Here is a 16828-nt window from a genome sequence, read left to right on the forward strand (position 1 = left end):
AATTTACCGTTTGGTTGATAAGACAATCTTTTCTTCTGCTGGTGGTGTGTGTGTATGTATGTGTGTGCGTATGTGTAAAAATAGGTAGCTAAAGCTCATTCAAGGCTTTCAGAAAGTCAAAAGATTTGAATGCTGGTGGCTAGGGATAAAATGAAAAATTTGGCTTCGGTGAGTGAATACACAACTAATAAACATTTTGGGCTCCCAATCTTTTGATTTATGATGTTTACTTTTTTAATTAAAATGCATATTCCCTCAGCCAGGACATAATTCATCTTGAATTTCATAAGGTTATTTCATCCTTTTTTAGTACCAATAAAAAATATCAACAAAATAGTGATTTAAAAATATCAACAAAATAGTGACAGAATTCTTGTTTAATCTCTGAAGTGAAGTTTCACAATGTTTGGTGTGTTTTCAGTAGTTAAGATGTAAACAGTAGCAGTTTTAAGGACCTTGGAAAGATATACTAACTCTACTTGTATATTGGAGTGAACAGTTTTGCAAATAGAAATGTTCATGCTTTGACTACCTTGAATCAATCACCTGACTAATTGACATAATATTACTTGTTAAAATTTAATTTTGAGAGATTACAGATCTGTTTAAGAATTTAAGTATATCATTTCAGTAATATTTTGACCTATATACAGTATTAATAATTGAATTATAAATTTTAAATAATATTATAAAATTGTTTTGTAGCATTTGAAGACTATGGTAGCATTCTTTATTGCTTCTGGTTGGAGATTTGGGGAGAGAAATTGTTTATTTCTTTTTTATTCATTACTTTGCCAATTTATGAAATAAGAATATCAGAAGGAAAATCTTATAAAATATAAATGTTGAATTATAGTCCACATAAGCCCATTAGTTAAATGTTAAATGTTCATTTTATAGATTAAATTGGAATTTGTTGGATAAAATAGTACATATGCATATGAACCAATACATGAATAGGTTACTATTTCTTTGCAGGTACTGCATGACATATTTATATATAGTCTCATATTTGCATAAAGTAAGTTTCTCTGTTTTAGAATGAACTTATAAAATGTAATAGAATATGCTCTGGAGTTAAATATTGTTTATACTGACATAAGGTACTTTGGCTGTTGTGATCATTTAACTTGTAATTATGATTAAAATGTTGATGTAACTTTACATGTAATCTGTGCATAACATACTAATACAATTCAGCTATCAGCAATGTCATGTGTTGAACACTCTGCATCTGTGGTTACCTGACATTCACCTCCAAGACATGTAACTAACCTTGTGACGGGGCAAACCTTAGCTCACAAAGGCACTGTCCCGCCTTTTCACTTTAGGGCGCTGTTTAGTTTCCATAGCAACAAATCAATGCAGAATCGGTTTTGGAGTGGCCCCTTGTAACTTTCAGGAAAGTTCACCATAAGTATTCTTGTCCTCACAGCACTACTGTCCCTTTGGTAATTTGAGGACTTTTAATCATTTTCATTTAAAATGTCAAATTAAGGCTATGTCTAAGAGTAGATGCTAAGGTTTTACACCTACAACCATAGTGTGTATTCAGAGACCAGAAGTCATTTTGTAAGTTTGCCACTGTTGCTGAGGAAACTCAATCCTGCTTGAATTGGAGAATACTCCAATTATTAATTAACCCCATAGCTTAGCTTCTTCTCTGATTTCAAATTTCTCAGTGGGCTCCAAGAGATACCTGTCGCGACTCGAGAAGAGAGTGGAGTCCTTTGCTTCCCCTCGAGATGAGGCCTGACTCCCCGGGTGAGTATGGAATGCAACCCCAAATCCCTGTCGCCTATGGAGAGGAACATTAAGTCCTGGATACAAGCGTAGATGAGGTCTAGTTTGCACTTCAGTGAATGGAGCCCAATCCCCAGCTCTCCCTGGCAACTCAAATGGAAGATTAGACTTCCTGGGCCAACACAAGAGGAAGCCTGAATTCCCCGTCGTAACTCGAGAATCCCACCGCAACTCGAGAAAAACCACGTGCTTCCCTCGTCATCGCAAGATGAGGCCCTTTGTCCGCTACCGCATCTCAAGAGAAGTCCCACGTTCCATCCTGAAGTGCGAAACGGTACTTGGCACCCTTGATGCGACCCCAAAAGTTCCGCGACATACTAGACTAACTCAAGGGGAACACCGAGGTTCCCGGCACCACTTCATCTGACCCCTTCTCCTCTCCTGATTGCGACAGGAGGGTCGACTCCCCTATACGTAGGAAGGTAGTCCTACTGGACTTTACTTTCTATCGCTAAATAGAATCCATCTAATTTTTTCTTTTCATTTCTAAAAATTTTGTTACTTTTTATTTATTGATAATCGACCATCTGTGCAGTTGAGTGCTTCAGGAGCTTAAGATTGGACAATGGCAGGTTTGTGTTCAAACCATGCACAGTCTGCATGTTACATTTGGCTGATCTCATTGCTCATAAATAACTCCAATGTTTTGCTGATGCTTGGATGTGACAGGCCTTTGTAGCTGACACATTTCAAGCAATGCTGTTCAGCTGCCTGTTGAAAGAAAGTTTATTTTTTGAAAACTACATTTGCAGTTGGTAGTAGCTTGCTTTACATTTTATTTCAGTTTATTTAGAGGAAAAGTCTTAACCATATCTTACATGTCAGATGCATTCTTCATATTTCTTAACAGGCTGAAGAAAGACATGGAAACATTGAAGAACGGATGAGGCATCTCGAAGGTCAACTGGAAGAGAAAAATCAAGAACTTCAAAGAGTATGTATTTTAAGAGCCATCCCTCTCAAGCCTCAGTTTATGGATTTATACTCTACATATAAGAAATGAATGCCTTTCTTGATTATGGGTTATATTTAAAAATCATATGGATATGCCTTGTGCATTAAAAAAGAGCTTCTGCCAATTTAATCAAAACAAACATAAAATTAAATCCCATATTTAAACTAGAAAAAAAATAAAAACAAACCCAAATAATTTTTAAACGATTCTTATGTTAAATTTATTTATTTGGATATAAGGCTAGGCAAAGAGAGAAAATGAATGAGGAGCACAACAAAAGATTATCTGATACTGTGGACAGACTTCTGACAGAATCCAATGAACGCTTACAGCTACATTTAAAGGAACGGATGGCCGCTCTAGAAGAGAAGGTAAAATGACCAATCACATGATTATTAGCTATATTCTTATGATAATGCTTGCTTTCTGCTCTGCTGCAATCATAATATTGGTCAGAGGATCCATTTACTTTCTTTAATTTGAAAGGTGCCTGATACATCTTAAAAGTGAACAAATGGCTTCTATAGAAATATGTAAGATCAATTTTTAAGTGAATAAAAAAGTTACATGTTATTTAATATATGTAGCATGATCATATAGACAAATGTATTGAAATGTGGTACGGTTTTGTGATGAAAGTGTTTCATTTATTTCTCACCTGGTGTGCAAAAAAGATTAAGACAAAAATAGTATTTTGGATATGAACCATTCAAATGTTTCAAGTATCTGAATCTGCTACTAATCTAAAAGCCAAAATGTGAGCGAGTTTATATCACCAATAAAACCAGTGTCAATCTCACCACAGAATTTAGAAATGCAATACTTTCAGCCATATTATTTCCAAAAACGGGCTTTTGTACAATCTGCAATTTCACTCACAATTTATATGTCTCATTAATAGTTGGCAACTACCAGATCAACAAAAGTTATGTCAGCTGATTGCCAGTTCCATGGTATAAAAAAGGTAGGAATTAAAACCCAGGTGGAGAAATCATTTTGGAAATTTAGATTGAATGCCAGTCACTACTTAAACTAGACATTTCCCCCTGCTCCATACAGTAAACCAAAACAGGAAAAATATTTCAAGAAAATGTTAAAGAAATTTGATCAGTTTACCCATCAAGTCATAAGGCATACCTTCTTCCTATTCAGTTCCAAGTGCATGCCAGTTACCAAACTCTTACTTTAATTTTACTCTATGAATTTAAAAAGAATGCATTATTATAAATCATGCTTTGCAATACTACAAGAAAAATATAAAGATTTTAAAAATAGTAATACTTTTATGGCAAGGATTTTTTAAAATCTGTCATGCAAGTTATTTATATATCATGTCATGTAACATTAATTTTTAAATAGCTAAATTTTATTTTTATTTAATAATTTAATCATTATTAGAAATTGTTCATTCTGTATATGAAATAAAGGTTCAGAAATTGAATCTTTAAAATATATGATCTTAAATTTTTCTTTCTTCAGGTAATAAAAATGAGTTCATCTGAATTCTTCTTTGTGACAGCTTTGACTAATATTTTGCTTTTTATTCACTTTTTCTCATTTAAAGAGTAAACTGATTATTTCAAATTTTATTTTATTTATTTATTTTTAAAAAGACTAAGAAGAGGTTGACAAAAATAGTTTAAAAGTTAATAGTTATCTTATATGTCAATCCAACTGTTACAAAATGACACTTCCCATTTTAATTATATATATTTCTAAAAATGTTCAAGTGTCTTGTTTAAAGATTCCATTGAAACTTAGTTTCCATGGAAACCAAAAAATAAATGGTGCCAAGGAAGGAATCAAAGAAAATTCTTGAGTCATAGAAAATTAATCTACACATTGAGTGATTTTCTCTTTACTTTATTAATTATTTATCTGTTCTTCTTTCCTTTTCTGTAGAATGTTTTAATTCAAGAATCAGAAACTTTCAGAAAGAATCTGGAAGAATCTTTACATGATAAGGTATTATGGAACCTTACAGTTTGTCCACTTTTCTATTTCACCATGGTGAATGTTTTTTTGTAAAATAAATTTGATAATAATTTTAGGATATTATCTTTTAAAATAGGTTAAATTTTATATAATACATACAGAAAAGTGTACATATAGAAAGAGAGCCTGATAAATTTTTACAAGCCAACACACTAAAAATAAACAGCCTGGAAGCCCCCCATTGTTAAGCCTATAATTGCAACTTTTATGCTAAAGGATAATCACTATCTTGACTGCTAACAGAAAAAGAAAAATTATTTTGACTTTTTTGAACTTTATATAAAAATGTATGCACTGATTTGTGTCTAGTCTGAGATTATTTTAGCTGCAATGTATTAAATAACTATTGTGCATAACAGTTGTGATAAGTTACATCTTTGCGAACAAAATCTTAGTTCTAAAGTATCTGAAAAAGTCTCAGGAGAAAAAAGCACAAGGCAATGAATTGTAGAATAGCAGATGCCAAGTGCCAAATGAGGGAAATAGACAATAAGAACTACAGGTAAGAGAGAGCACCATATACTGATGCTCTAAAGAAGGTTTCAGAAAACTTTAAGGAAAGATAGGACTGTGGTGCAAGTCTTTCAAATACAGTACCTGTGCCCTGATTGCAGGTGCTTAGAGTGGGGAGAGGATGAGTAGTTAGGTTTGAGATCTTAAATAATAATGTGCTTAGCAGTTTTACTGGAATCAGTTATTCTTATTGTAGAATACATGAGAGACTAGACAGATAAGGACCAGATTATGAAACATTAAAAGCTGTCATTGATAATGTCTTTTCCTCCTTCCTTAGCATGTAAAATTCTTGTTAGCAATTTTGTCTTATTTTGTTCAGCATAGGTAAATGAAATAATACCTAATCACTGTCTTAATAAGTGACTTATTAAATGTGTGCTCAACAAAAGATGAAAGGAATGGAAACAGAGATGGGCAGGAGGGAGGGAAAGAGGGAGTAATAGAGGGAAGGAAGAAACAGATGGTAGGAAGAAAGGAATGAAGGGAGAGAGGCAGAAAAGGAGAGGGAGAAGGAAGGGATGGAAGATCTGACAACATATGACATTTGGAAGGTATTGGAAAAGATGAGAGAATAAAGAGAAGAAGGAACAATTGTACATCTAACCATATTGAATGCTACATATTATGATATTAATTTTAAAATAGCTACTTTGTCCCACAGTCAGGATGAACATGCTCTTATCCCCTGAAAGATAGATGTATTAGAACAATTCAGTATGGTACCTAGAAGATAGCATCTAATTCTTTCTGGAGTAGTTCAGAATGTCTCCATGAAGAAGATGACATTTCATCCAGCTCTTGAAGGCACATATGATTTTAACCAACAGAGAAGGGTAGGGAAGAGGACATACCTATGCAGTAGCGTGGAGAAAAAACAAGATGGTTGATTTGCTGAATCACCAGAAGTTTGCTGTGACTGGTATTTGTTTAAAGAACTAGAGTGTTACCAGATTGTGAATTTTGGACTCAATCCTATTCTGGAATGTTATGTTATTCAAAGCTCTGTGTGCTTCTGGCAAGATCCCCAGAACCCACTCCCCAACCACCTACCTGAACCTTATAACTCCAACAATCTGCCCAGGCAATCAGCAGTACAGATCATTCCATGCTTTACATCCCTGTTCATGTCAGTATCTAGAGGAAGCAAATCCCAAGTCATACGTCATTTCTGAATGCCATTCCATACAGCTGAACACATTTCCTAATCTAACCACATCTCCTATAACTTCTCAAATTTCCACTCAATTATCTATAACTCAAAGTCCATTATGGAGAAGGCAATGGCACCCCACTCCAGTACTCTTGCCTGGAGAATCCCATGGATGGAAGAGCCTGGTAGGCTGCAGTCCATGGGATCGCTGAGAGTCAGACACAACTGAGTGTCTTCACTTTCACTTTTCACTTTCATGCATTGGAGGAGGAAATGGCAACCCACTCCAGTTTTCTTGCCTGGAGAATCCCAGGGACAACGGAGCCTGGTGGGCTGCCGTCTATGGGGTCGCACACAGTCGGACATGACTGACACGACTTAGCAGCAGCAGCAAAGTCCATTATGAGTAAAATCCTTCATATACTCAACTTCTTTTCTTCATGTTTCTCTTCATTATCTTGATCTCTAAAGTTCATAGGACCATCCTTGGATATATTCTGTACGTTCAGTCCTTGGTGAGTTCATAGATTTTAAATACCATTTGTAAATTGAGTGCTTATAAATTTAGATCACCTACTGGGTCCTCGTTCCTGAAGGAGTTCATTTATTCAAGAGCCAACTCAGTATCTCTATTTGGATTCATGGGCATCTCCATCTTAACAAGTAATCCCCTCAACTCCCAAAACACCACTACCAACTAACCTAATCAACACCCAGCAGTCATGTCAGTAGGTCAGAACTTCTTCCCCTTCATTATTCAGGTTAAAAATCTTGGAGCTATTCTTGACCTCTTTCTTGATCCACATCCCTTAGCCCATTCAATAGCAAATTCTCTCAGTTCTATCTTCAGAATGCAGACAATATCCTTGCCATTCTCTTCTGACACCACGGTTGTCCAAGCCATAATCCTCCTGGCCTGTTTTTGGAAGAGCAGTAATAATTTTATTTCTTCCCTGCCTTCCAGTCCCATTCATCAGTTCACCTCACAGCCATCAAAATCATCAGGTCACTTCTCTACCCAAAAATCCCCAAGTCATTCCCTATCTCACTCAGAGTAAAAGCCAGACACTTTAAGATGGTTCACAGAGCTTTCAGGCCTACCCTTACCAAATCCTGTTAGCATGATTTCCTAAACCCATTACCGCTTGCCTTTCTCCTTAACTTTTCCAGTCCAGACACAAAAGCCTCCTTGCCCTCTCCCTCACCAAATGTGGTCCCCCAAAGAGGCCTTTGCACCCACCGTTCCTTCTACTTGCCATTCCTTTCCTGAAGGTATTTTTTTTTATCTCCCTCCCTTTCTCTCTGTCTTTGCTCAAGGATCACTTAATTCAGAGCCTTCCTTTACTCTCCTATTTTCTACTTCCTACCAACATCCTATAAACCCAAATTGTTTACTGTCTTTTCTGCTAGATTGTAAATTACATGAGGGCAGGAAATTTGGTAGTTCATTGCTGTAGCGTGCATGCTGTATCTTAAAGCCTACCACACAAGAGGTGCTCATGGTATATTTGTGGAAATAATGAATCAATGAATTAATAAATATAATAAGAATGTATCAGATAACTATAAGCAAGAGTTTTATTTGATCATATATGTCTTTAAAGATGATACAGCTAGCAGAGGAATGTGTGGGCAAGAGATGGAAGGGAACAATGCCTCTGTGGAAGTTGGTAAAATAATTCAGGAAAAAGGTAAAAATATGTGTAATATAGGATGGCAGTAGAAAGAATAAAAAGAACAGATACGATAAACATTGCAAAGGCCACAGTGAAAAAAGGTCATGGTGAGAAAAGAAGTATGAGTCCACAAAATGGCCATCATTGGCCCCTGCAAGGGGGAAAAATAACAGCAATGGAAAATATAGAAGGACACATTTAAACATTTATAATGCTATAAAATTTATAATCACAAAAACAAAATTGAGTGGTTACATGAGCATTTAATTAAGGGCTATAAGATCACTCTTGTCTTCATAAATTTACAGACTGAAACTGATAATGCCAATCTTAGAAAATTCTCAGATGCACAAGTTATTGTACCAATATCAAGCTAATAATTTTAGCTCATATCAGGTGATGACTTTTTAATCATCCTTTTCTTAACCTTTTCTTGATTTTTTAACAGTTATGCTTTCTACTCTGATTTTGAAGTGATGTGTATATAGCTAGTCATGATCATAGTTTTCCCATATGTTTAGAAAGATTTAGGATTAGTGAGTACTAGAGAATGTGGGTAAAATTGTATTAATTTCTTCTGTCACATTTTCATCTCAAGGGGAAAGTCAGGCATTTTTTGCTGTCATATCTAACAATACTTAATAAAAATATATTAATTATTTTTCCATTTTGAGAAAGTTATTAAGCTTAGTAGTTGGTTTATCATAATTGAATGTTGGTATTATTGGTATATGCCTATCATCCGAGTAATACCTCTTTGATTTTTAGGAAAGGTTAGCAGAAGAAATTGAAAAGCTGAGATCCGAACTTGACCAGTTGAAAATGAGAACTGGCTCTTTAATTGAACCCACAATGCCAAGGTAATATTAAATTAAAAGCTTATCTATAGTTCACCAAAAATCAATGTGACTTTTCTTATGGGTTTTGCATCTCCTCAAATAAAATAACTAAATGCCTTCCGTTGGTCAGCAGGCATTGCCCTATTTTGATTCCTTACTGATTTATAGTTTCTATGCTCCAAAATAATTCTCTAATTTAGTAATTCTTTCCTCAAACATGTAATAAAATATAAATCATTACCTTTTGTATTCTTCATTTAGTATATATAGAAATATATGTCTTCTTATATATTATAAACCGTGCATTAAGAAGTGGAGCTATAGATATAGAGATTACATGTTTTTCTAGGAAGAGGCATCAGTCGTTTTCTCTACATGCAGAAATGCTTTCAGTGTTTCCTGTTACTGAAGATGCATCATTGGTTATGACTACTTATATTTACTCATCATTGGTAATGATCTGTTTTTGTCGAGGCAAAAGAGGGAAGGAGAACTACGTTAAAAAATTTTCAAGTAAATTTATTTGTACTCAGCTGCTTTGAGTCAATACCTCATCTTTTAAAAAAAGCAAAGAGATATTTATTTACTATGTAGATAGATACATATCTAAGTTAATAACAAGCATTTATTTGTTAAACAACACAGTATCAGCTATTTGAAACTTTTGACCACCACAGACTTCTATTATAAAAGTGCTTTTTTTTTTGGTCTTAAGCTTATCCTAAGAATGTTAGCTCCACAAGGGTTGGAGTTTTTTGCCTGTTTTGAGTACTATAATTTCCGCACCCCCCAAAATATATATATATATATTAGACTCTCAATAGATATTGTTGAAGAAATGCATATCTAGTAAAGCATTTTTCAAGCATTCAGGTAAAAATCCAAATTAAAAAAACTCCTAAAAGTACTTATATTCTCTTCAATGTGAGTATTAATAAAAACAAAATTCAGAATTTTGAATTCAGTTTAATATAAGAAACACAGTTCTACAGGTGTATATACACCCAAGGAACTTTTAGATATGTAGATCTTTGATTTTGAAAATAATGTTTATTTTTCTGTTTTATTATGATTTTATTATATCTGAACTTGTTATTGATTCAGTGATATACATGGTGATGATGATGATGATAATGGTAAAGATGAAAGAAAACGCCAACAGAGTAAATACACAGAACTAGCATTATTCAATCAACAAATGTATATTTTATTAGGATCAAATGGCCATTTCATCGTCTTTTTTTTTTTTTTTAATTTTATTTTATTTTTAAACTTTACTTAATTGTATTAGTTTTGCCAAATATCAAAATGAATCCGCCACAGGTCTACATTCATCGTCTTTTTTACCTTCAGTCTCAGAAATACAGAGTTGTAAAAGTGCTATCTAAAGTTTATCACTGTAGTCAGTCACCATGGGAGCCTAACAATGTGACATTTATTGACAATGAAGAATCGTCAGGGAAGCCTGGGAACTACATGCTGCTGCTGCTGCTGCTAAGTCACTTCAGTCGTGTCCGACCCTGTGCGACCCCATAGACGGCAGCCCACCAGGCTCCCCCGTCCCTGGGATTCTCTAGGCAAGAACACTGGAGTGGGTTGCCATTTCCTTCTCCAATGCCTGAAAGTGAAGTCTCTCAGTCGTGTCCAACTCTTAGCGACCCCATGGACTGAAGCCCACCAGACTCCTCTGTCCATGGGATTTTCCAGGCAAGAGTACTGGAGTGGGGTCCCATTGCCTTCTCCTGGGAACTACATAGGGAACAACTATTCTTTGGTACAACAGGTTGTAGTGGAAACAACAATAGACTAAAAATAAGTAAGTTGACATTCCTAGGTCTTAGGCATATAATAACAAAATAACTGTTTGATTTTGGAAAACCCTTTTTTCCTTAATAAACTCAAATTAAATATATATATATATTTACATTAATTACATATAAAATAACATTTTATGACAAGTTTACTTTGCAGATAAGATGAGACAAGTGAGAAAAGAGTGTTTTGTAAACAGTAAATCAACTCACAAATATTAAGTATTATAGGAATTATTAAGACAGCTAATTTATAAAAAGTTAAGAGACAACTGAAACTTTATTAAACAAATTATTTCTTGAACAATCATATTCTGAGTGCACACAATTGAAAAAGAAATAAAGAAAACAAAGTACATGAGAACTTCATCTAGTTTTTGATCTTACAGGGGGAAGTAGGAAGAGATGAGCTGGAGTGAGAGAGACAGTGACTAATATCCTCTACTAATATAGTGTTTTGAAAATAATGTTCATTTTTCTAATGTTTTATTATGATTTATATATCTGAACTGAAGTTATTAATTCAGTGATATATATGGTGACAATGATGATAAGAAAGAAAAATGAGTTCCAAAGTGACAGGAAAAAGGCCTCATTTGGCTCATCTCTGGAGAAAGGTTAGGACCTGGATAATTGCAGAGGACAAGAAAGGACATCCCAGGAAGCAGAGGAATGTGCAACAGGTTTTCTCCAAGAAATTCATACCTACTATCTGTGCAAGTTCCTTTATGAGATTGTATTCAAGAGTCCCAGGAGATCCTGGAGGGGAAACCACATGGTTCCTTGTTTAAGGGAACCAGGGACTGTGTTGTAACTTACATCTATCTGCCAATGCCTCTCAAAATATTGTACACCAAAAATAATTTAAAAATTGAAATATATGGAAATACTGCCTCTGACAGATCAGAGTTGAATAAAGGGAGAGAGGTGAGGAGTAACTGCTTCCAATAAAGTATAAGCAATGCTTTCCTACAATTAGTGTTGCTTCAGGTCTTTTGTTCTTTCAAGATAACTTAAATGCTTTCTACTTGTGAAATGTTGTGACATTGGAGATAGGTGATGGTAGTGAAGAATACATGTTCCAGATGGAAAATGCACAAATACGAATTTGAGGATTACAGGCCTTCCCTGTTGGCTCAGACAATAAAGAGTCTGCCTGCAATGCAGGAGACCTGGTCAGGAAGATCCCCTGGAGAAGGGAATGGCTACCCACTCCAGTATTCTTACCTGGAAAATTTCATGAACAGAGGAACCTGGCAGGCTACAGTCCATGGACTCTCTGTGAGTTGGACACAATTGAGCGACTAACACATTCACATTCACACAGGGAATTCACATTCATACAGGGAATAGCAGGAGCTAGAGTAGTATATGACGTTGAGACTTTTAAGCCTCAGCTTAAAGAGAAACTTAAGAAATAGTAATCACATAAATGTGTGAAGAGACAGAAAGAATAGCATGTTCAAAGGCTTGAAGCAAAAGAAAGTTTGACTTTGAGAGTAAATGGAAATGAAGCTGGGAAGTAGAAGCCCAGGTAGAGGGCTTTGTAAGAACAATGAAGAGTTTTGAGGAGGGCATCAATGGGGCCAGATCTGTGTTTGTTTAATGTTTTTATTGATGACCTGGAATTGAGAGATAAAACAACATGAAAACAATACTCCTAGCATGATGAGTTATAATTTTAGAAACTCTAGTGCCCAAAGAGACATTACCCTAAGCAGCCATAGACTAATAAAGGTCGTTAGGGAATATGCTGACCTGGACAGTTTAGACTATATTATTAATATAATCAATTGCATTCATTTCTTGTCTTACCAGATATTTATCAAGTTCTTATTATATTCTAGGAATATCTCCTTGAACACACAATGGTGACTAAAATCTGATCTTTGTCTTGATAAAACTTAAATCCTCTGCTATAAATAAAGACTGACAGTTGTGCCATTTAATGGCTATGGCCTGATTGGCTAGTTTTTAATATATAACTAGTTCACAATAAAGCCATTTTGCCTGATTAAGCCTCACGTTCGCTGCTATAAAAACAATAGCTGTCATCTATTTGGAGGATGATTCCTTAGTTCATCTGTTTTAACATCCAATTGGGCTAAACAAGAACCTGCATCAATTAAGTCAGTATCTTCTACTTCTTCAAAAACCCAGAACTCACCTAACCTTTTATAGTCTTGCCAAGTATTTGGAGATGTTTGTTTTTGTCCGCAAAGAGAACTGAGAGTAAGAGCAGAGTATATCAACAAAAGCCCCAAGTTCAAGAGAAAACAGCTTTAAGAGTATTTCCTACTGATGATGGATCATTTATATGACAGCATGTTGCATTTGTTATTATCATCATTACTATAGCTGCAAACTTAATTTTATATAAATCCATATATAAATAATATACTTGGAGAAACCTTTAGTGCACTTCAATTACAATGTACTTTATTTTCATGTTTATTGAAAACTAGTCTGATGATATTTTCCAATTAGAATTTTCAAAGTGTTTTATCTCTAAGCAGATTTCAGAATTGAATGTGCTTATTAAAAGATTCTTCCTTAATATTTTTGGAACAATGTCTTATCCAAACCTGAAAAACTGTTCTGGTGGACTATCCTATTTTATTTTCCAAAAAAAAAAATTTATTAACCTTAGGTCAATCTGATTTTAAGTATTTCGTTAATTTCCTAAATCAAAAAATAAAACAGGAAAATAGATAATGCAGTGACTCAAAAAGTTTACTTATTTTTCTCTTAGGTTAATGAAGAATATTTAAAACAAACACAGTGATAAATAAAATGTATTGGATTATCCACTAAATAGCTCAAAATAAAAGAGTTGTCAGAATATAAGCCAGTGGATTTTGGTTGTCAATCTTAACATGTTTCAATTGACTAGGGAGTTTGAAAATGATAATGAATGAACAGAAAGGCTTTTTACTATTCTAAAATGAACCTGATCTTCAGAATGAACCTGAGACTGGAATTTATGATGTAAGCCTCTGAAGAGACCTCTAAGATTCATAACATATTTTCCTCCCCCTTGAGCGTTTGAGTTTTGTTGCCAATTAAGTGGTGGATGGTGATTTGCTGATAAGTTTTCCTCATTTCCAGAACTCATCTAGACACCTCAGCCGAGCTGCGGTATTCTGTTGGATCCCTAGTGGACAGCCAGTCTGATTACAGAACAACTAAAGTAATAAGAAGACCAAGGAGAGGCCGCATGGGTGTGCGGAGAGATGAGACAAAGGTTAAGCTTTTGATTTCAAGTCTTTGATGGTTTAAGTAAATATGCTCTTCCATTTTGGATAGTATTTTTATACTGAAAGCATTCATTTTTGTTAGTTTCATGTGTTATATATGACAGATTTTTTTTTTAACTATAGCTAACATAAAACCCCTGTGCATGTGCTAAGTTACTTTAGTCATGTCTGACTCTTTATGACTGTATGGACTATAGCCCACCAGGCTCTTCTGTTCGTGGGACTCTCCAGGCAAGAATCCCCTTCTCCAGGGGGATCTTCTCGACCCAGGGATCAAACATGCATCTCTTATATCTCCTGCTTTGACAGGCAGGTTCTTTACCACTAGCACCACCTGGGAAGTCCAACATAAAACACCTACTAGGTACCAAAAGTTGAACTAAGCATGTGTCAAGTATTTATTCATGTAACCTTATAAATTGAGTACTATTTTATACTAATTTCATGTATGAAAAAAATTGAAGCTCAGAAATTTTACGTGTCCTACCTTGCATAGTCAGCCAAGTGATGAGTCTAAACTTGTGTCTGTATTTGAGTGATTTCAAATTATGCCATGTGGCCAAAAATGGCCTTTTGGACAATATCACTTTTGTGGTCCCCCCCAAAATCATTTTACATCATCACAAAAATGAAAACCCACTTGTAAATAGCAGGAAATCTAGGACTGCTCTCTTTCTTTCAGCCATCTCCTGCCTTCAGGTCATAGCCTGAAATTTCAAGCACTGGTCTCTTGGTTACTTAAGACTGTTACTCATATGGAGGATTTATTGTATTAATTTTAAAAACATAGTCATGTAAATTGATGTGCCTTGGGCTTAAAAAAATCAATGAGGCATTTAAGCAACCAGAGCAGTGGAGATTAAATTAAATTTTTTCAATGTTTTTGCTACTTTGTTAGAATACAGGAGAAAGAATTCCTGTGTAATTTATTGTGTGATAATATTTGTTCCCTCAGGCTAATTATTAATAGTATAAGAAATGGAAATGCTTAAGTACAAGTAAATAGAGATTGTTACATTTACAAAATGTGAAAACATTGGAAACATAGATCTTTTAAAATAAGTACTACCTTGAATTGAAGTTGAACTAAAAATCATACAGAAGTTTAACATTTTTATTCCTATTAAAATATTGATATTTATGCTGAAATTAGTACTTTCCATTACTTAAGTATCAAGGAACTATCTTATTGACATGATAAATAAAATGTTAATAATCAATTCTGCTTTTGCCAAGGAAGCTATAAAAGCATGTGTGTTTTTGGTTTTTATTTTCAAAATAGTGCTTTGAAAATGAGCAAGATGAAATATACTGTAATTTTTCCTTTACCTTCCAGGTGAAATCTCTTGGAGATCATGAGTGGAATAGAACTCAACAAATTGGAGTGCTAAGCAGCCACCCTTTTGAAAGTGACACAGAGATGTCTGACATTGATGATGACGATAGAGAAACAATTTTCAGCTCAATGGATCTTCTCTCTCCAAGTGGTCATTCTGATGCCCAGACACTGGCCATGATGCTTCAGGAACAACTGGATGCGATCAACAAGGAAATCAGGTGAGTTCAATGATTTCTGATGGTCTTAAGGGATTGGTAGACCTTGATTCTAAAATTGTGATCATCAAATCAGAAGCACTGGCATCCAGATACTCAGACCTCACTCTGCGCCTACGGAATTATAATGTACAGTTTCACAGTTTCCCAGGATAAACTTAGGACAGCTTTTATAAGAAACATATGTGAAAAATGCAGATTAATGATGTTCAGTTCAGTTCAGTCACTCAGTCGTGTCCGACTCTTTGCGACCCCATGAATTGCAGCACACCAGGCCTCCCTGTCCATCACCAACTCCCGGAGTTCACTCAGACTCACGTCCATCGAGTCAGTGATGCCATCCAGCCATCTCATCCTCTGTCGTCCCCTTCTCCTCCTGCCCCCAATCCCTGCCAGCATCAGAGTCTTTTCCAATGAGTCAACTCTTCGCACGAGGTTGCCAAAGTACTGGAGTTTCAGCTTTAGCAGCATTCTTTCCAAAGAACACCCAGGACTGATCTCCTTTAGAATGGACTGTTTGGATCTCCTTGCAGTCAATGATATTAGAGCAATATAAATGAATGAGGTAAAGGTGAAATCTTCGATCAGTTTTCCAAATGAATTGAATATCTGAGTAGCACTGGATCTTTAGTTTGATTAAACTTCAACCTATCTCTTACTCAACTAGTTCCTCTAATTTGATTTTTCTTTACAATTAATAGAATGCCTAGAGTTTAAAACTGTATTTTTTTATTTAGCAAAACCATGTCACCTCTCACCAGGTTTTTCTGGAGTCATGTATGGCCAATCATTTTAAAGTACAAAATTTCTTTTTTTTTGAAGAGGAGGCAGTTTTTCCATTGGAATGTGTTTAAACATTATTAATGTTGTACTATGTTACGTTATTAAAACTTGCTTTGGGATTCTGATCTTTGGGTGAAGTTAAACGGTACCATGATAATAAACTTCAGACTAACAGAATTCATATTCTTTGTGTAAGTGAAATATTATAATTAAGAGTAATTATATTAGAATTTTTAATAATGTCATTTCTTAGAGAAGTCTAAGATTCAGAGCAAAATTGAGAGAAAAGTGGAATGAGTTCCCATATACCTCCTGGCCTCAAACATGCATATCCTCCCCCATTGTCAACATCCTTAATAAGAGTAGTTTTTGTTACAACTGATGAACTTACATTGATGCAGCATATTTTTCTAATCCATAATTTACATTCTGGTTCACCCTTTTTTTTTTTTTAATGTCATTTTATTGTGGTAAAGAGGCTTCCCTGGT

The 16828-nt window shown here is 34.9% G+C and overlaps 1 protein-coding gene across 4 annotated transcripts in view; it reads left to right on the plus strand.

Moving 5' to 3' along the window:
• Positions 1-16828, plus strand: part of PPFIA2 (PTPRF interacting protein alpha 2) — a 496123-nt gene that overhangs the window by 386237 nt on the left and 93058 nt on the right. For 2 of the 4 annotated variants that reach the window (XM_055586848.1, XM_055586854.1), the window contains 6 exons: positions 2654-2737; positions 2998-3129; positions 4661-4723; positions 8864-8955; positions 13854-13989; positions 15339-15559. In XM_055586848.1, coding sequence (XP_055442823.1) covers positions 2654-2737; positions 2998-3129; positions 4661-4723; positions 8864-8955; positions 13854-13989; positions 15339-15559 — 728 coding nt within the window. Of the gene's footprint in view, positions 1-2653; positions 2738-2997; positions 3130-3659; positions 3723-4660; positions 4724-7321; positions 7692-8863; positions 8956-13853; positions 13990-15338; positions 15560-16828 lie in introns of those variants that run through there. The other 2 variants (XM_055586841.1, XM_055586857.1) reach the window with 2 other exon arrangements.

The sequence above is a fragment of the Bubalus kerabau genome, chromosome 1, assembly GCF_029407905.1.
Source record: "Bubalus kerabau isolate K-KA32 ecotype Philippines breed swamp buffalo chromosome 1, PCC_UOA_SB_1v2, whole genome shotgun sequence".
Taxonomy (NCBI): Eukaryota; Metazoa; Chordata; class Mammalia; order Artiodactyla; family Bovidae; genus Bubalus; species Bubalus kerabau.